General features: G+C 40.6%; 1 protein-coding gene across 4 annotated transcripts in view; it reads right to left on the bottom strand.

Annotated features, from left to right (window-relative positions):
- Window positions 1–643: 643 nt before the first annotated feature.
- The window catches only part of RSF1 (remodeling and spacing factor 1), a 127,386-nt gene continuing 109,934 nt past the window's right edge, over window positions 644–18,095 (bottom strand). For 3 of the 4 annotated variants that reach the window (XM_054015792.1, XM_054015793.1, XM_054015794.1), the window contains exon 16: window positions 5,680–14,659. In XM_054015792.1, the coding sequence (XP_053871767.1) occupies window positions 14,079–14,659 (581 nt within the window). In that variant the 3' untranslated portion in view covers window positions 5,680–14,078. Of the gene's footprint in view, window positions 1,870–5,679; window positions 14,660–18,095 lie in introns of those variants that run through there. The other variant, XM_054015795.1, reaches the window with a different exon arrangement.

Here is an 18,095-nt window from a genome sequence, read left to right as displayed (position 1 = left end):
TGACTGTGGGTGCTTTGGGGCTGGAGCACCCAGGGGGAAAAAAAGTGGATGCTCAGCACCTACTGACAGCCCCATGGATTAGCTCCTCCCCAGTGCCTCCTGCCTGCCAGGGGCTGCACAGATAAGCTCCTCCCCCTCCCTCCCAGCACCTCCCACTGGCTGCAATCAGCTATTCAGCAGCATACAGGAGGTGCTGGGGGGATGGGGGCGGGCAGGAGCTGGGGCAGGAAAAGGGGGGGTAGGGGTAGGAACTTGGGGGGAAGGGGTGGAGTGTGGGCAGGGCCTGGGGTGGAGCAGGGGTCCAGCCCCTTGGAGAAAATCCAAAAGTCAGCGCCTCTGCTAGGAACCCACTCACCAAGGCAGTAGCACCACCAGTCATTAGGTCTCTTGCCATAGGGTGAACCCCATGCTGGCGGTTACCCATATAATCCCCACCCCATGACAATACCCAACCCTTTGCTACACTGCAATGCCCACACCTATGGTACCTGCCCACCCAGACTGGGCACATACCCCATAGCAGTATTCCAACTGCAACATCCATATGGACTCTTGCCTGTTACCTCCCAACCCCTCCAGGAAACCACCCAATATGACACATGCAAGAGAAATGCATGTTATAGACTCCTACGAAACACAGCGATGAAGGAATGAGAAAGCTGGGCCCCTAGGGCCTGATTTTATTTCTACAAAATACAAATAATTGCTATTGTCTTACATAGGAATTACTCTTATTCTATGGCAGAAAAATAGGATCCCACATGACAATTAACACTCTTAGCTCTGAACATAAAATAGCACAGGACCTTTAATAACCTGTTCGACCCAAAGACACCCAGTCCTTCAGAACAGAGGTGGAAAAAATCATTGTGGAAATTTATTCGTTCGGGTGCAAAGAGCCACTATGGTGGTGATAATGGAACTTACGAGATTTCATGCACACACCAGAAAAAGCAGAGTTTTACAATGCAGCTCCCAGGTTAGCCACTAGTTTCAGGTACACTAGATACAGCAGCGGTTGGCACATTTTTCTGTTTGAGCCTTCCACACTCTGCAGTTGATCAGGAAATGAGTACCTACAACCCATCCAGCAGCAATTGCTCTCTCACCTGTGTTCTTTTGTCCCTTTTAACTCTCTCTCCTTTCCTGTCTGCAAAAAATTTTATCCCTCTTTATTTCCATCCTGCTGGCTGGTGCCTCCCAGTGCCTGTGACCACACCCACCGGAAGCACACATGATGCTCTTCCTACTTCCAGGTCAGGCAGTGGGTAGAAGACTCTGTTGGCAACTTTCTAAGTCTAGGCCACATCCACATGCTCTTATGACCTATAAAGTGAATGCTGGTGGCTGAGACTGCCTTGTGCACCAGGGCACTTGCTACGGGAGCAGAGGGAGAAGGTGAACATTTCCATGGAGGTACTTGCCCCACCCGTATCACACACCCTACCTTTCTACAGAGACAGGGGGGGCTGTCCTAGGCATACAGCAATTGCAGAAGCGGCTGGCTTCTTTACCCTCCATAAAACAGGATGGGGGGGGGGGGGAGAAGAGAGAGATGGGGACGAGAGCAATAGGTAATGACATCACGTTCCATATTTGATTCCAGAGGTTCTTTGCACTACTCGGATTTGTGCCTCATTAACCACTGGGCCAGGTTATTTTCCAATGCACAGTCAGTGATCTTCCATCAAGTATATACAATTCTTTAATAAATAAAATAAGGGGGGATTTCACCCAGAAAAATCTGTTTTCTTGCTTTTGGGTTTTGAGTCCTGACCAAATGGTGGCCTGACTTCGAAACACACCTCCAGTCTGTGTTTCAGAAAGCCTGTGTCTTTACCAGTTTCTTTTTTAAAACATTGTCATCATCTAGAAAACAAAAAGCAAACAGAAGTGTTACAGTGAGCACCAGTACAGATACAAGAGATGAACCTACTCGACTCAATACACCTTAGTGACAATACGGAGAGACTGATGGAGGACACTAGTTAAGGCATGGAGACCTCAGCATGAAAGGTGGCAAAGATAAGAGGGGAAAAAAGAATAAAGTAGCTCTTCTGGGATCATCGCAGCATGTAAACTGAATTATTAGCTAGATAGGCAGAAGCCCAGGCTTCATCCCACCTTGAAAGCTAAAGGTAGGAAGTCATATATACACCTTACTATTTAAATATTATCTATTTAACTTACCTGTTGATAACTGTGTGGGTACTTCTTGAGAGATGAGTTTGGAGGCCTGGAACCAGATTCTGCTGGGAAGGTAACTACATCACAAGCCTCTACTACTTAGCCCACTTGTTGGTGGTCTCAGGACTGAGGTTAGTGACTCCATGGCTCTGAAGACTGGACTACCCTCTCAGATCTAGGCCCTGTCTATACTGGGTTTGTTTGGACCCCTTTAACTATACCACGGCAAGTCCCCAGTGTAGACATGCGCTGTACTGGTCTAAAGTGGGAGGCTTGCACCAGTACAGGTCACTTACTAAATCAAGTCTCACCAAGAAAATGTGTCTGCATTAGGGGTTTGCACCAGTAAATGACATCATTGGGGCTACACTAGTGCAAATTTCTTGTCTTCTTGAGGTGCCCCCTCCACATTGCACAAGACACATCCACTACAAATCATGAACTAGAGGTTATGAAACCATTTCAATTTGACCCACTGCCCAGCTTCTTAATATACAGACCGTCCGTAGGATTTCCCACTGCTTCTGGAGCAAAATGGAAATCCTGCATCGGATTCAGTAGAATTTTTTAAATGGAGGGTTTTTATTGAGTGCAAAATTTAAACCAAATAATAGTACAGTGACTTGTGTTAAATTTAAGTTTACACTCCTTCCATACACACTTATTTTCATTGTGCCACAGATTTCTGTGCTGACCACGAATAACTACCTTGCAGAAGATGGTATGGGGGTGGAAGGTGGGGAGGGTTAGAGTTTGGATAGGAACTGGAAGGATAGGTGGTTTGGGTGTGGTAGCTATTAAGGGCTTTTAGCACTTGGGAGGGGGAAAAAATCTACAGTCTCTTTCCCTGTAACAGTCAGCTGACCCATGTTCCAGCATTTGCCGCTGGATCTAACAATAAGCATATTAATTGGTTCCTGCTAAAATAATCAGTGAAAGCCAATACTGAAATTTCCAGTCACCATTATTAATCTTCAGTGTTACAACACTACTGAGAGAAATGGGAAGTTCATACCCTTCAGAGAAGTCATTTTGGGTTGTCTACAGATTCAGTAAGGAAAACACATTGCAGTAATTTTACACAGTTCATAGTTGGAAGCTTTTCTTCCCAGCCACAAGGCCTAGAAACAAAGTTTGTTTTAAATGCTCTTGTCTTATACTTAGATTTTAAGATCTGGGGGGCAGGGGCCATCATTTTGGTCTGTGTTTGTACAGCACCTAGTACACTAGGGTCCTGGCCCATGACTGAGGCTCCTAGATACTAACACAATACAAATACATAATAAATAACAATAAATCCAAGCATGGAGCCTGGCACAATTCTGCAGCAAGTAAATTTCACTGTATCCCAAGAAAAATAAGGGCCTTGATTAAAAATATACCGAGAGAAGAAGGAAACAGGTTATGAGAGACTTCACAGAGGTTAGCATTGAGAGCCATCAAACTGATCTCCAATTTAGCTCCTGCTTTCTTCTGTACTTTCTGGGGCTGTTTCCTGGTTGCCCACTAAAAACTCCTTTTCTTAATGTTATGATTATCCATTGCCATAAGCACCTATCAGACCAGCTATCACAAGCTGTAAATACATTTCTCTTTCGATTTGTCACAGTTAGTGGTTCTAATATTCTCTGCAGGACTTGACTCAGCCCAGATGCACCTCTTGTCATGTATGAATAAGTGAACAAAGAAGCAGAGCTCTTGGAGTCCCATCTGAAAGCTTCAGAGCCTTGTGCCTGGAATTGTCTGGCTTGGCTATCATATTGCTGGTTGTAAGTTATGGCTAAAAAGCAGTGATCCATGCCAGGAGATGCTGACGACACTTGGAAAACCTTGTCTGTACAAACAAAGTTCATGGCTGTAATTCATCACTGGTACAGCTCCACCAGTAACAGAAATGGTGGGAGCTATAGCATAGACATGGCTTAGGTGTTTTAACCACAATAATGCTGTGGTAAGAGAGACACTGAACCCTACCACTTCCACCACTAGGTGAGCTGCACCATTAAGTAGATTACAGCAGACAAAGCTGAAGTGCTTAAGGCAAGTGGATACGTAGAGTGATCAGAGCCAATTTACAGCATCACATAAATGGCATGCTGTCTCCAACTCAGAACTGCATAGACAAAGCTTACTCTGCCTACCTTGAGAAGCTACCATGTATCTATATCCCCTACATTTTTCTTCTCAGATGCATGAGTTTGGTTCTTCCATGTCCATACAAAATGATGTTTCCACTTTCAAATTCAAGATGAACCCTTTCCTGTATTAAACTCTTATTAACATTAGAGTCACTATAGCCACACTGTACTGCAGAAGAAGAACTATTGTAGGTTTAGGCATTTCTTCCACTTGTGTCAGTGCTTGGCAAAATCCAGTTGGTTTGGAACTCTATGTAGGATCACTGAGCGTCATTTTTGTGTACCGCTTACTCGGTCCATTCCTCCTTTGCCTCCTAGTACTCCAACAAAGCAACAGGTTTCAGCCAGGATCTCCCCTTCCAAAAGCCTCCATAAACCACATCATGAAAAAACACAAAACATTACAAGTGTTAAAGGTTCCCAGCAGTCCCAATCAATTTACTTGCCATCAACATGATTTTAAGGAATCATCAAATGTGTTTCCTTTCCTAAACTGGACCTTTAACTGCAGCTGTTTCTTTAAGGAGGCCTCTTGCCAAGCACCAACATTCCCCAGGTCTCAGCAAAGTTGAAGCTTTTCCAGGCTATGTTTAACCTGCCTCTACAATCAAATGGCTGAACTCTGATCTAGGAGATTGTGAACCCCTGACCAAGGCACCCATAACATGTCTGAGAGGCTCTGTTGACAGACTGGCTTTGGATGTCTCACTCTGAGAGTATTTAAGCCTTACAACGACAACCATTTTGTATAAACATGGATTTAGTTAGTCAAAGAGAGCAGGTGGCAGCAGAACTAAAGCAATAAGAGTCAGATTTTTAAAGCTATTTAGGCACCTAGTGGGATTTTCAGCACTTTGATGCCTAAAACTCATTGCTTTCAGCAGGTGGTAAGTGCCCAGATGCTTTTGAAAATCTCACCAGGCATTTAAATACCTTTAAAAATGTGGCCCTAAGCAGCTAGTCTCCCAATTTGCCATTCTGGATCAACTAATAGAACAGCCCTATATTTGTTTTTTAAAATAGTATATCTAGAAAATATAGAATACAGAGAAAACTGATAGCAAAGACCAGTCAAGTGCAGCTATACAAAAGATAGGGATTTCAAATTTCTTCACGGTCATCAACTGCTGGTCAAAGAGAAAAACCTCAGAGGCTGAACTGCCTAAGAGAAAAAGCACAATTTGCTACTTGTAGCCAAACAAATGTCACTTTCAAAGGCTGGACTGATCTGCAGCAGCCATTTTCCACTATCTACCTTAAAGTCAGACAAAAAGAAGCCTCTCCTTGCTATTTAGGTGCCAGGAAAATTAAAAGCAAACATGCTTCTCCCAGACACATTATACTTTGTACATCATCAAGTTATTTAATTTTTTTATTATGACAATTTACATGTCATATTTATACGAAAGAAATGACAGTAGATATTATAACAAAAACATTATGAAAGAAAAAGTTACACAATTAGGCCTACAAGCTATAAAATGGCTTCAGGCCCAGCTTATACACAAAGTGTTCTGACCAGACTGTAGTGAGAGACAACAATGAACATTTCATTAACAAAAATATTGGCACCAGCCTTAACATTTTTTTTTTTTTTTACTTCATTTACAAGGAATACAGTATTTAAACAGTTGTGTACTGCAAATCTAAAAACATCAGCGGTTATTAAACTGCAGTTAACCCCTTTGAGCACTGAGACCACCATGACTTTCGTTTTAAATTTTTTAATGTATATGTTTTACATGCAGGTGAAATTACTGGTGGGAAACAAAACAGTGAAAGCACCACCCAAGTTATGTGCAACAAGAATTACACTTCCAGTTTTTTCAACATATTTTTCCCCCTCCACACACACAACACATGCAGTGTGTGCACCTCAGTCCTTTCCCCTCAAAATATAGCAAGCCATGATTTCAGAGAAAGATTTAAAAATCAAGGTTCAGGACTCAAGCAAAGCAAGGGTTAAACTCTAGAAAGAGCTGCTAAGCTTTCTGAAATTTACCATGTTACCTCTTAAGAGTAAGATAAAACAGAAATGAGGCCATCAGTGAATTTGAGATAAAAACTTTAAGGAACTGTAGGTTTCTCTGCAAACATTTAAACAGCACACAGAAGTAAGACAAAAACTGTATTTCATGTAAGCATATCTTAAAATTTAAGAGACCATATTTGGGAGTTTTCACCTAATCATCACAGAGTATTGGAACAACCATTCTGCTAGCAAGCAATCTGTATTAAATTTACTGGGACAGTGAATAGAGACATGAACATCAGGTATAAAACACAGAGAACGTGCCCATTTGATAGCCATTATACACTAAAATAGTGATATTAAACTTTTCGAATCAGGCAACTAGCATATGACAGCTGCTATGTATTATAAAGGAGGGCCGTGAAACAAGTAAGAAATTAGCAACCATTGGCATTTAAAAGAAGTTTAATGCAAGTTCGGGGGAAGTATCATTTTAATGAATGTACTGTAAGAATAAGACACTGTACAAGATTTCAGAGTCAATGTAATGAGTATGAAATTAAAAGCAAAAGATTTATGATTTGATTTCCTTTACTACCACATTAACTTTAGTAGCAGATTAATATCTATTAAGAACCTTACAGTCATCTAGCTAATAAATGGTGTGCCAGTACTAGGCCTATTACGGCTTTCAATAGAACAGCTTTTTTCCTGTAGAATCATTTGTTAAGTCCCGAGAGAGTCAAGGTGAGATAATATCTTTTATTGGACCAACTTCTGTTGGTGGAAGGTACATGCAGAGCTTTTCTTCAGGTCTGGGGAAGGAAGCAGAGTGCCTGAGCTAAAAAGTTGGGACTAACTACAAAGAAAAATCACGACTTGTATTTAGCTCAAACACCCAATGAAGAACTCTGTGTAGTTTGAAAGCTTGTACCTTCCACCAATAGAAGTTGGTCCAATAAAAGATATTACCTCACCCACCATTTCTCTCTCATATCCTGGAACCAACATGGCTACCACAACTTGTTACATCCTAACAGGCTAAGCTAAATATTATAAATCAATATAGCTGTTTGGGTCATAAGAAGAGGGATAAGCATACAGAACGGCCTCCATCTGATTGTGCCAAAGCCAAACAGTGTTATAATATCTAATGTATTGCTCCAAAAAACCCTGCATCCACACCTACCCTTTAGCACTCATTCATCCGTTGTAGGAAACCACCTTTGCTAACATACACAGATTTTTATGCAGCTCTGGGGATAGGAATGAAGTCAAGAGGGTTAAAGGGCAGAGTCAATTTGAAATTGTCAGTTTTTAAGAGTGAATTACAAGTTGTTTCAACACTATGCCTGTCTGAATCCCCTTCTGCAAATGGTCGTGAGTTTGCAATCACATTTTGCTATTTTTTCTTCCTGTCCCGTACTGTCATTTTAAAGTTCCACTCAAAACGACAGGGGGAAACAATTTCTTACTAGCCCTGGGAAACAGTGAGGCTGACTATACACAAAGTGCTATCCAGTGCACACAGTAAACAAACTGGAAAAAAATAGAGCAACATTTTCCCCCTCTGATCTCTCAGCTCTAGTTGGTAACCTTTGGGGTTATTTGTAGCAATCAGAGATATTTACAGCCACAAGTACAATTATTAAGCAATGTGTCCCCTCTGCCTGCATTTCCCTTGTCTCTACCGCTCATGAGAACAGGTACTGGGTGCAAGCAATTACAGAGTGATACCTAAAAACCCAGGTTGTCAGATTTTTTATAGTTGTAATTGTGTCTGGAGCCTTTACACTACATTCTCAATTGTAAAGACCTATTACCTACTTTAGAATGTTCTACTCTTTCCTTCAGAAACTGTACATAATTTAAGTGTTGTTCTAAGTAATATAAATTTTTTGGAATGTATAAATAAGTTAAATTACTCTGAAGCTTTGGGCAATTACCGTATATACTCGTTCATTAGCCCATTCGTTTATAAGCTAACCCCCCAAAATGGATAGGTAAAAATAGCAAAAACTGTATGACCCTTTCATAAGCCGACCCTACATTTCAGGGGTTGGAAAACTTTGGCTCCCGGCCCGTCAGGGTAAGCCGCTGGCGGGTCGGGACGTTTTGTTTACCTGGAGCATCTGCAGGCATGGAGCCCCTCAGCGAACTGCGGCCACAGGGCGCTGAGGGGCTCCATGCCTGCAGACGCTCCAGGTAAACAAAACTACAATGTATTAGATCAGGGATCGGCAACCTTTGGTCCGTGGCTGATTTGTTTACCTGCCGCATCCACAGGTTCGGCTGATCGCGGCTCCCACAGGTGGACAAACCAGCCCAGCTCGCCAGGGTAAGCACCCTGGCGAGCCGGGGGCCAAAGGATGCCAATCCCTGTATTAGATATTCAATTCAATGATTCCATAGAGTTTAAAATCATCAAATTTCAGTGTAGACCCGTTTATAAGACAACCCCCGCTCTTTGATGCGTCACTTTACCAAAAATATTCGGTTTATGAATGAGTATATACGGTATTTCAATTCCCATACAACCTTGTTTTTTGCTGTTTGGAGTTCTGTCATTCAAACAGGCAGTTATACTGATGTTATAATAAGAGCTTAGTAAGTGACTTGATTTTCAAAAAGGGACTAATAATTTTCAGTGTCTCAATTTTTGGTTGTCCAATGGGAGACACCTCAAAGTGGCCTTATTTTCAGTGAGTGAGTGTTCTGCAGTTTCTGAAAAGTCAGGCGTCTTTAACACGTCTCCGACTGGACACCCAAAAATGGAGGCATCCAAAATCATTAGTCATTTTTCAAAATTTAGGTCAATACATATTGCAAACATTAGTTCAACTAAAATTAAGGCCTCTCTCTGCTCACTTCATATTTCCTGACTTCCAAAACAGTTAAAAGCAACATTCCATCCCCTAACTCAGGTGAGGGGTGAAACTCAAAAGCTAAGATTGGCAGCCAGGATTTCCTAGATTGCGTCAAGAATTCTAGTCCTAATCCTGCAAACCTGTATTCCTAAAAACAGTCTTAATAACTTCCATAGACGCACTTGTGTGTAAGCACTTGCAGATCAGGACTACTTAACATGAATTGCTTTCTTTCTTCCCTCCTCCATTCAGTATATTTTTTTCCAGTAAAGATTTGTTTTTGTTTGAAGGATTTAATATTTATTTATATACAATTTTTTAAAGGTTTTATTTACCCAATGGACTGGAAGTGTTCTTCTTACATAAATACGCACATAGGATGCATCCTGTGTATTAAAATCTATAATACAAACCTGTGAACAGTAGTCACTGCACATGTACCACAATCACTTGTTGCCATTTTGAGCCAGTTGACACAAATATCTTGATCAGACCATTTTTGGACTAGCAGGACTACGAAATATTATTTAATTACTGTATACAAAGGAGATTTTAAAAACACAAGTAACCTTTATCTTGTTTAGTTTTAAGAAAGTTGGTTTGTGAAAGTATGTGATTGGAAGCAAGTTTTAAAAAAATGACTGTTGGGCCAAGCCTTCGTGCAGAAGAGCTTTCAATGCCAAATTAGAAATGCCTGAAAACAGAGGTTTGGTAATGGACACCCTGACCGTGTACTATTAGAATTATTGAACTACTATGGCATTTGGATAGTCACATAGTTCAAATGATAAAGTTACTAAGATAAATTAGAACAAATGGATTGCCATGCCAAGGTTTTTTCTTTTATGAACATACATGTTGCCTTTAGGTTCTCTGAATAAGTCAGTCTCTCAGGAGGAGTTCAGACACAGGGAAGACAAAACAGAAGCAAACGGAATACAGTCCAACCTCCATTAGCAGAAGTGCAACTGAGGCACCTTAATCCAAAAGGATAGTCTTAAAGACGGTGACATACCTTATAAACATAAAATATAGAAAAAAGCATCACTGTTCTTCTCAAGTGCAGTTAAAACGCAAAAGCCATTAGATAAAGAAAAGATGTGTTAATGTGTTCACGTAATTTAATGTGCATAACTCTGAATCAACTATCAAATACTCAAAGAGTTCATTGTTTAATATTGATCTTCCTGTACTCATAATTAAACAAAGAGACATACACTGTGTCTACATTTGATTTTTAAAACCAGGAATACACTCATTTAGAAGAATCAAAGATGACAAAAATAGCCATGGTGAAGTTCTTACTATATTACGGGCTTTGTTAATGTAATTCATCACATCCATCTAGCGTGAAGTGAATTTACTGTACACTTTTGACACCAATGCTCATACAAGTGGTTTTCAAGCCAGCAAATATCACTCTTCTTTTTGTGAAATGGATTAGAAAGTTCCATCCCTCCTTTAATTCTCTCAATTTGTAGCTTCTTCCCCTCTCCAATGCTGCTTAAAACCTAATCTGCACTTCATTAACTTTTTTCCCAGTCAGTTCTGCACTAAATAATGTTCAATTTAAAAATCTGCAACATAGCAACTTTTAGTCACAACCTGATGGATAGCTGTTTGTGCAATCAAATCCTTACATATAGGATTGATATCTGCTTATTCTTTTCCAGTTGGAACTATTCCATTAAATAACCCAAGGCAAGTCTCCATTGTGTTTCTAAAACGATTTGATCTTTTGCTTATTAACTTAAGCAACAGCTGAAGATTAGTATTCCCTGTGGACATTAACATAATCCAAAAACATTGCACTTCATTCCTTACCAAGATTACAGTAGAACACAATCTGCGCATGACACCAAATCAACTGGAAGACATTTCCATAGTGTGAACTAATGAAAATATCCTTACCATCTGACTAGGGGTCACTTGTGCTCTTATCAGGAAGTGCCATTTCCCAAATAAGATACTATACATTTTCCATCAAGCAGAAAATCTTCAAAACTGGGGATTGGGAGAGGGCTGAAAATGTAAGCCCTCTCTTTGAGCCAAATGTTGCAGTCTTTACTCAGATAGGATTCCCATTGATATAAAAGGGAGCTTTGCCTGTGTAAGGGTTTTAGGCTTGGACTCTTTGGGATCACATTAACATCAGGGAGAACTTTTTCTTAATCAAATAGAAGGTCAATCTACAAAACTGACATACAGGAAGTAAAGCTGCATAGCAGCATCAAAATCATGTATATATTTATGGAACTGACAGTACCTGAAAAACAACTGGATCCTCTGTTCCAGTGTTCTGACTGAACTTTATGATATTGTCTGCTTTTACATCATTCCCACAATTCAGACACAATATTTGATTTTTTTTCTCTGGTTGGTGTATCCAATACTTCCAACTCTTTTGTATTTTTCTTACGTTGAAATTAGTTGCCCACGAGATGTCTATAATTCAGAGTTAATGCTACAGCAAGAATGTCTGCTACAGCACTGATCAGATACTAAAAGGCTAAGTCAGAGAACAAAAGTGTTATGGCACTGCCTAAAGACAACAGAAGTCTTGGCTGCGCAGAGTATTGCATATGTGAATCAGACAGTTTGCACTGCAAATACTAAAAATGCACAGTTACTAACATTGAAAAATGGGAGCCACGTCACTGATCATTTTAAACACAAGTGTATTAGAAATGTAGCAGCACTACATTGTTGCATCACCTAAGCAAAAAAAAAAAAAAGGCAGCAGAATATACTGAATAGTAGCTTAAAATGCTACAGATGCTTTTAAGAACACTTTCTAACCTTCTGTGGCTTTTCGCACTACCCTGTTTAAACATCTGTTAATAAAACCTGTTAACTATCAATTGACATGGTGGAAATAATTATTTGTTTAAAAATTCAGATGGAATAAACTTATTTGGAAAGAAAAAGTGAATTCTCATTTTCTTAAGTCACAAACCTTGCTTACCATAGCAAACGATGAGTGGGTCCTAACCTTTTGCATCTTTGATGGTTTTACTTTTATACATGAGGATGTATGAACTGCTAGAATCCCAATGAAATAACATTAATGCAGTCAGTTCTACAGAACTAACATGGACAGAGGGGAAAAACAAAAACAAGGACTTTCAAGGCTAGAAGGTAGGTATTTTTGGATCTAGGTTTTCTAGAGAGGTATTTAGTAAAGGCCTAATGCCAGCTTTATTACAATGAAATAGAAGTGCTTAACTACTGACTGACTAGTCAATACGACATTGAGGAGGTGGGGGTGGCAGTAGGAAGGAGAAATCACTCCTTGGTGCCAGCAGCAAATTTAGTGCATCCATTGCCGGCAATGGACATAACACCGGGAGGGGGAGGGGGAAATCCAAATCTCAGCGCAAAAGGTTTAATAGATGTGACCTTATCAGATTTCAACATTTGGCAGCTATGTTTTAGCTGTGGGCTACAACATGTATAAACTTTACAGCCTGCATCTTAATTAAGAGCCAAGAGAAAACTGAGTGCTATCCAAAACAAACTTCAGCTTCACTGTCTATTATGTGCCAAATAAACTGTTAAAAAAGAAATCTGTATACTTGAGCTAACGTACATGCCACTCAAAGTGATGAGATATTGTCTTGGAGTCAAGCATTTTCTCCCAGAAATACTGCCTTCTTGAAATCAGTTGGTCACATGACAACTATTAAAATGTATTTTAAGAAAATTCTAATGGCCAAAGGCCAACACTACATTCAAAACCTGCTAGTACATCCAGGCAGATAAGTAAATCAAAACAAACACACAAATCCAAAACAGAAAACCTCCAAAAGGAAAACTGCTCCAGTTGTTTACTTCAATTTGAAGTAGATATTAGGGGCATGAATGGACCAGTCGAGGTTTATTTGAAAATCCCTCCATCGTCAGATGTGCTGTAATCCTGTGATCAATGCAGTGTGTACAAACGAATTCCTTTCAAAATACTCTGATAGCTGGTTTAAAACGCAAACGGCCAGACAGTTACTTTATACAGTGGTTCTGGCATCTGAAAAAGTTTACAGCACTCACATGGTATCATCCCATTTACAAACTAACTTCACACAGATTCCCTCCCACCAGATACTGTACATTAAAGGCCATCTGATGAAATGTGCATGGAAAAACTGTTTTATAAATTCATTGCTAGCATGTTTCGACCGTCAAAACTTCATTACAGTACACTTTACTGTATAAACACTTTAAAGGATGTTTATCAGGAAACTCTGCAAGTCAAAATGGATACTAGAGTTCTTGTTTATTGTACTTTCTTGGCCTCTTTATTTACTGTGGTTATCTCCAATCTTAAATCAAGCTGCTTTCATGAAGGTGGTTACTAAAATGAGCTATGTATGTTAACCTACAACTCACAAAATGCAACAGTAGAGACATTAATTTTTAAACTGTCTGTTAAATTGTCATCTAAGTTGTGAACATTTAAATATAATATATATCTCATATGAAAAAGCTAAAGCACAAGTGCTTCTGCACACACGCCCCCATTCCCGCCTCCCACTGCCCCCTGCCCCAGTTACGTTTTGGGCCCTGACTGATTTGGAATGCTTTCATAGGCCACACGTTTCAACAAATTTGTATGCTTTCAGGAAATATAAAGTCAAAAATATACAAATCTCTTGTTGTTATAAGGTTTTTGTGAATGAAATTACCCAGGACCATGGACTTGGAAGGAGAGAAAAAAATTAAGAGGGAATTTACAGCAATTTATCTTCAAAGTTCAAAACTGGTCACTTCACAGAAAGACTGCAGAACTGGTGAAATTCTTGCTTCTAAAAAGTGATACTGTAGTGGACAGTCTTCTAGGAAAAATAAAACAGCTTTTAATAACTGGCCCGCTGGTATGAGCTACCGTGGAATAAATTAGCACAAAAATGGAAGAAAGTCTTATAACTGTTCACTGTTACAGACGTAATCAACAAGGTCAGTCACTCTCAAAAGTTCATCCTCCTCTTCCTCTGGCCCTACTACCTCCTGCCCACCCCCCGTCCCATTGGGTGCCAGGTTGGCATTGGCTGTGCTGTCCTTGGGGGCTTGAGTCTTCTCACTTGGTTTGCCAATCAAGGTTTCAATAGTTTTACCTGGGCTCTGTCCATTGGTGGAAGGCAAGTCCACTAGGCTGTAGTCCAACGGGCTTTCTACTTTCCCTACATTATCAAAGTCATCTTCATCATCACTTTCTATCCGGTAGCAGGGCTTCTTGGTGCTGTCATGAGGAGCATGAGGTGCTGACGGCTTATTTGCAGGTGCAGGCTTTTCTGCATCTTTGTTCGCATTGTCGCAGTTATCTTCATCATCTGTTTCAATTCGATTCAGCCGTTTGCGGACAGGTCTCCCCTCCTCTGGTTCATCCCCATCCTCTTCTTCTTCTTCTGAGTATTCGTCTGTACTTCGGCTACGTTTTCGAATAGACTGCTTTGATTCCTTTGCTGGTTCATCATCTTCAGAGTTCTTGGACATGTAGCTCTCTGGAATGAGGAACAGACTTAAAGCCGTTAGCAAAATCTGACGGCAGGCAAAACATTTACAATTGCTCTTTATATTTTCCCTTTTATCCCTCTCTTCCGAAATGTCAATCCTTTCTGTCTCGTACCCCGTCGCCCCTCCCCTCTCATGCCAATTCCAGCCAGGCCTTCTGAAACTTTGTTAGAGTACTCACACATAAAATAAAATAAATAGAAATTGCCATACTAGATCAGGCTAGTGGTCCATCTTGCTTGGTATCTTGTTTCTGACACTGACTACTTGAGGGGAAGGTGTAATCCCACATAATGGATAATTATGTAACAATATGCATTCAGGGGTGTTGTAGAGAAAGTTTATTCTTAATTCCTTAACACCCACTTTACACTCTTCCAGACACCGAGAGCCTATATTATGGCCATCAGCCTTCCCAAAGAGAATTGTATAGGACTCCTTTCAAATCTCATCAACATTGCCTTAAATTTCAGCTGGAGGGTTTGTTATTGTATACAGACACTCCCCGACTTACGCAAGCGTTCCGTTCCGTAACGCCTTGCGTGACTCGAATTTTGCGTAAGTCGGAAATGTATACCCGACCATTATGGGGGGGGGGGGAACAACAACCCCACAACACTATTTCTAGCTTACGGAACTTTTTCCATAAGTGTGTATTTGCGTAAGTTGGGTTTGCGTAACCCGGAGGGCGCCTGTAATGCAATGTCTTTTCCATGTATAGGGAGAGTATTCTATAGCCCCTCAGCACTTGTAGCTCCTGATAGTCTGGGAAAGAAGAGGCTGGGACAGGAAATCAAACACCAAGCAGTTTGACTCATTGGGCCATTTTGAGCTACCCAGAATGTGTGTACATGGTCATCTAAAAGTATGTTTGTTGCACAGAAAGTTTACAACAGGCAAGTTGTGTCTGGTGTTTCTGAGCAATCTTTCACACAGTTCCACAATAAATCTTCCAGGTAATTATATTTCCAGTGACACTGTTACACACTGTACTTTGATATGCCTGGGAAAAATACCAATGGTACCGCTGTGCTGTTTTTACTGCACAAAAAGCCAGTAACAAATTTAATACTATGCAAATTATCTCATAGAACAAATACTATTATTTAACCATTGGTAAGCCAAAAGTCTAGGAGTCAAAGGACTGAAGTTCCCAGTGAGGCTATTATATTATATAGGAGATTCTTGGCAGATAGGTTCTCTCTACATCCAATTTAGGGGAAGAGAATGCAAATTACATATTAAGGATCAATTTGCAAAAGACAATAAGCTTGTATAATACAGTTAATCGCCTTTCATCCTGAAGGATCCTACAGCACTTTACAAATTTCAGCCAATATTTGCCAAAATATCTTCTAATTATGGATTCCCAATTTGACAAACACTGCCTGATCTTTGAAACATAAGAACAGCTATACTGGGTCAGACCAAAGGTCCATCTAGCCCAGAATCCTGTCTTCCAACAGTGGCCAATGCCAGGTGCCCCACAGGGAATGAACAGAACAAGTAATCAAGTGATCCATTCCGTGTCGTCCATTCCGAACTTCCCATTCACACCATCCCCGCCCATCCTGGCTAATAGCCATTGGTGGGCCTATCCTCCATGAATTTATCTAGTTCTTTTTTGAACCCTGTTAATAGTCTTGGCCTTCACAAAATTCTCTGGCAAGTTGTTCCACAGGTTGACTGTGCACTGTGTGAAAAAAAATACTTCCTTTTGTTTTAAGCCTACTGCCTATTAATTTCATTTAGTGACCCCTAGATCTTGTGTTATGAGAAGGCGTAAATAACACTTCGTTTTTACTTTCTCCACACCACTCATGATTTTATAGACCTCTATCATATCCCCCTTAGTTGTCTCTTTTCCAAGCTCAAAAGTCCAAGTCTTAATCTCTCCTCGTACGGAAGCCGTTCCATACCCCTAACCATTTTTATTGCCTCTTTCTGAACCTTTTCCGATTCCAATATATCTTTTTTGAGATGGGGAGTCCACATCTGCATACAGTATTCAAGATGTTGGTGTACCATGGATTTATATAGAGGCAATATAATATTTTCTGTCTTATTATCTATCCCTTTCTTAATGACTGCCAACATTGTTAGCTTTTTTGATGGCCGCTGCACATTGAGTGGATGTTTTCAGAGAACTGTCAACTATCAATAATTACTCCAAGATCTCTTTCTTGGGTGGTAACAGCTAATTTAGACCCCATTATTTGTGTGTGTATAGTTAGAATTATGTTTTCCCATGTGCATTACTTTGCCTTTATCAACATTGAATTTCATCTGCCATTTTGTAGCCCAGTCACCCAGTTTTGTGAGATTTTTTGTAGCTCTTCGCAGTCTTCCTGGGACTTAACTATCTTGAGTAGTTTTGTATCTGCAAATTTTGCCACCTGTTTACCCCCTCGTGGAGTGCACTGTCAGTGCGGGGGCAGGTATTTTTGCCAGATTGTAGCATGTCAGGATACATGATGTAATCCATGACAAAATTATTTGAGAAGAGACTGGGAGCCCCTTCATTCTGTCTGCTACTGCGACGAATAGTTAGGTAGATTTCCAAAATGGCTTTGTTCGATATAGAAAGCGAACGCCCAGCAACATCCAAAGAGTGAAGTTTCTGTTCCTGGCTGTTTGAGTGTGGCTTAGGGTAAAAGACTAGAAGAAAAATGTTCTGATTAACATGAAACTGGGAGATGGACCTTCGGGAGGAAGGCTGGTTGCAGCAAAAGCTGAACCTTGTCCTTATAGAAGACTGTGTAAGGAGGTCAGATGTCAGAGGTCAGATCAGGGCCTTAAGCTTGGATACCCTCCTGGTAGATGTTATTGCCAACAGAAACACTACCTTCAATGATACGTAAGAGCAAAGAGCATATTGTGAGTGGTTCAAAGGGGGGCCCCATTAGTCTGGAAAGAACAAGGTTAAGGTCCCAAGCCGGGATTGGTTGTCATACTTGAAGGTATAGCCTGTCAAGTATCTAAAGAAACTACACCATCTGCTAAAAAAACTCCCTGACAGAGCACAGAAACAAATCTGTACAGACACATGCCTAGAACCCCGACCAGGGGTATTCTATTTGCTACCCAAGATCCATAAACCTGGAAATCCTGGACGCCCCATCATCTCAGGCATTGGCACTCTAACATCAGGATTGTCTGGCTATGTGGACTCTCTCCTCAGGCCCTATGCTACCAGCACTCCCAGCTATCTTCGAGACACCACTGATTTCCTGAGGAAACTACAATCCATCGGTGATCTTCCAGAAAACACCATCCTGGCCACTATGGACGTAGAGGCCCTCTACACCAATATTCCACACAAAGATGGACTACAAGCTATCAGGAACAGTATCCCCAATAATGTCACAGCTAATCTGGTGGCTGAACTTTGTGACTTTGTCCTCACCCACAACTATTTCACATTTG

The sequence above is a fragment of the Malaclemys terrapin genome, chromosome 1, assembly GCF_027887155.1.
Source record: "Malaclemys terrapin pileata isolate rMalTer1 chromosome 1, rMalTer1.hap1, whole genome shotgun sequence".
NCBI classification, from domain to species: Eukaryota; Metazoa; Chordata; order Testudines; family Emydidae; genus Malaclemys; species Malaclemys terrapin.
The sequence above is the reverse complement of the archived record's forward strand: the minus strand, read 5'-3'. Positions and strand labels throughout refer to the sequence as shown.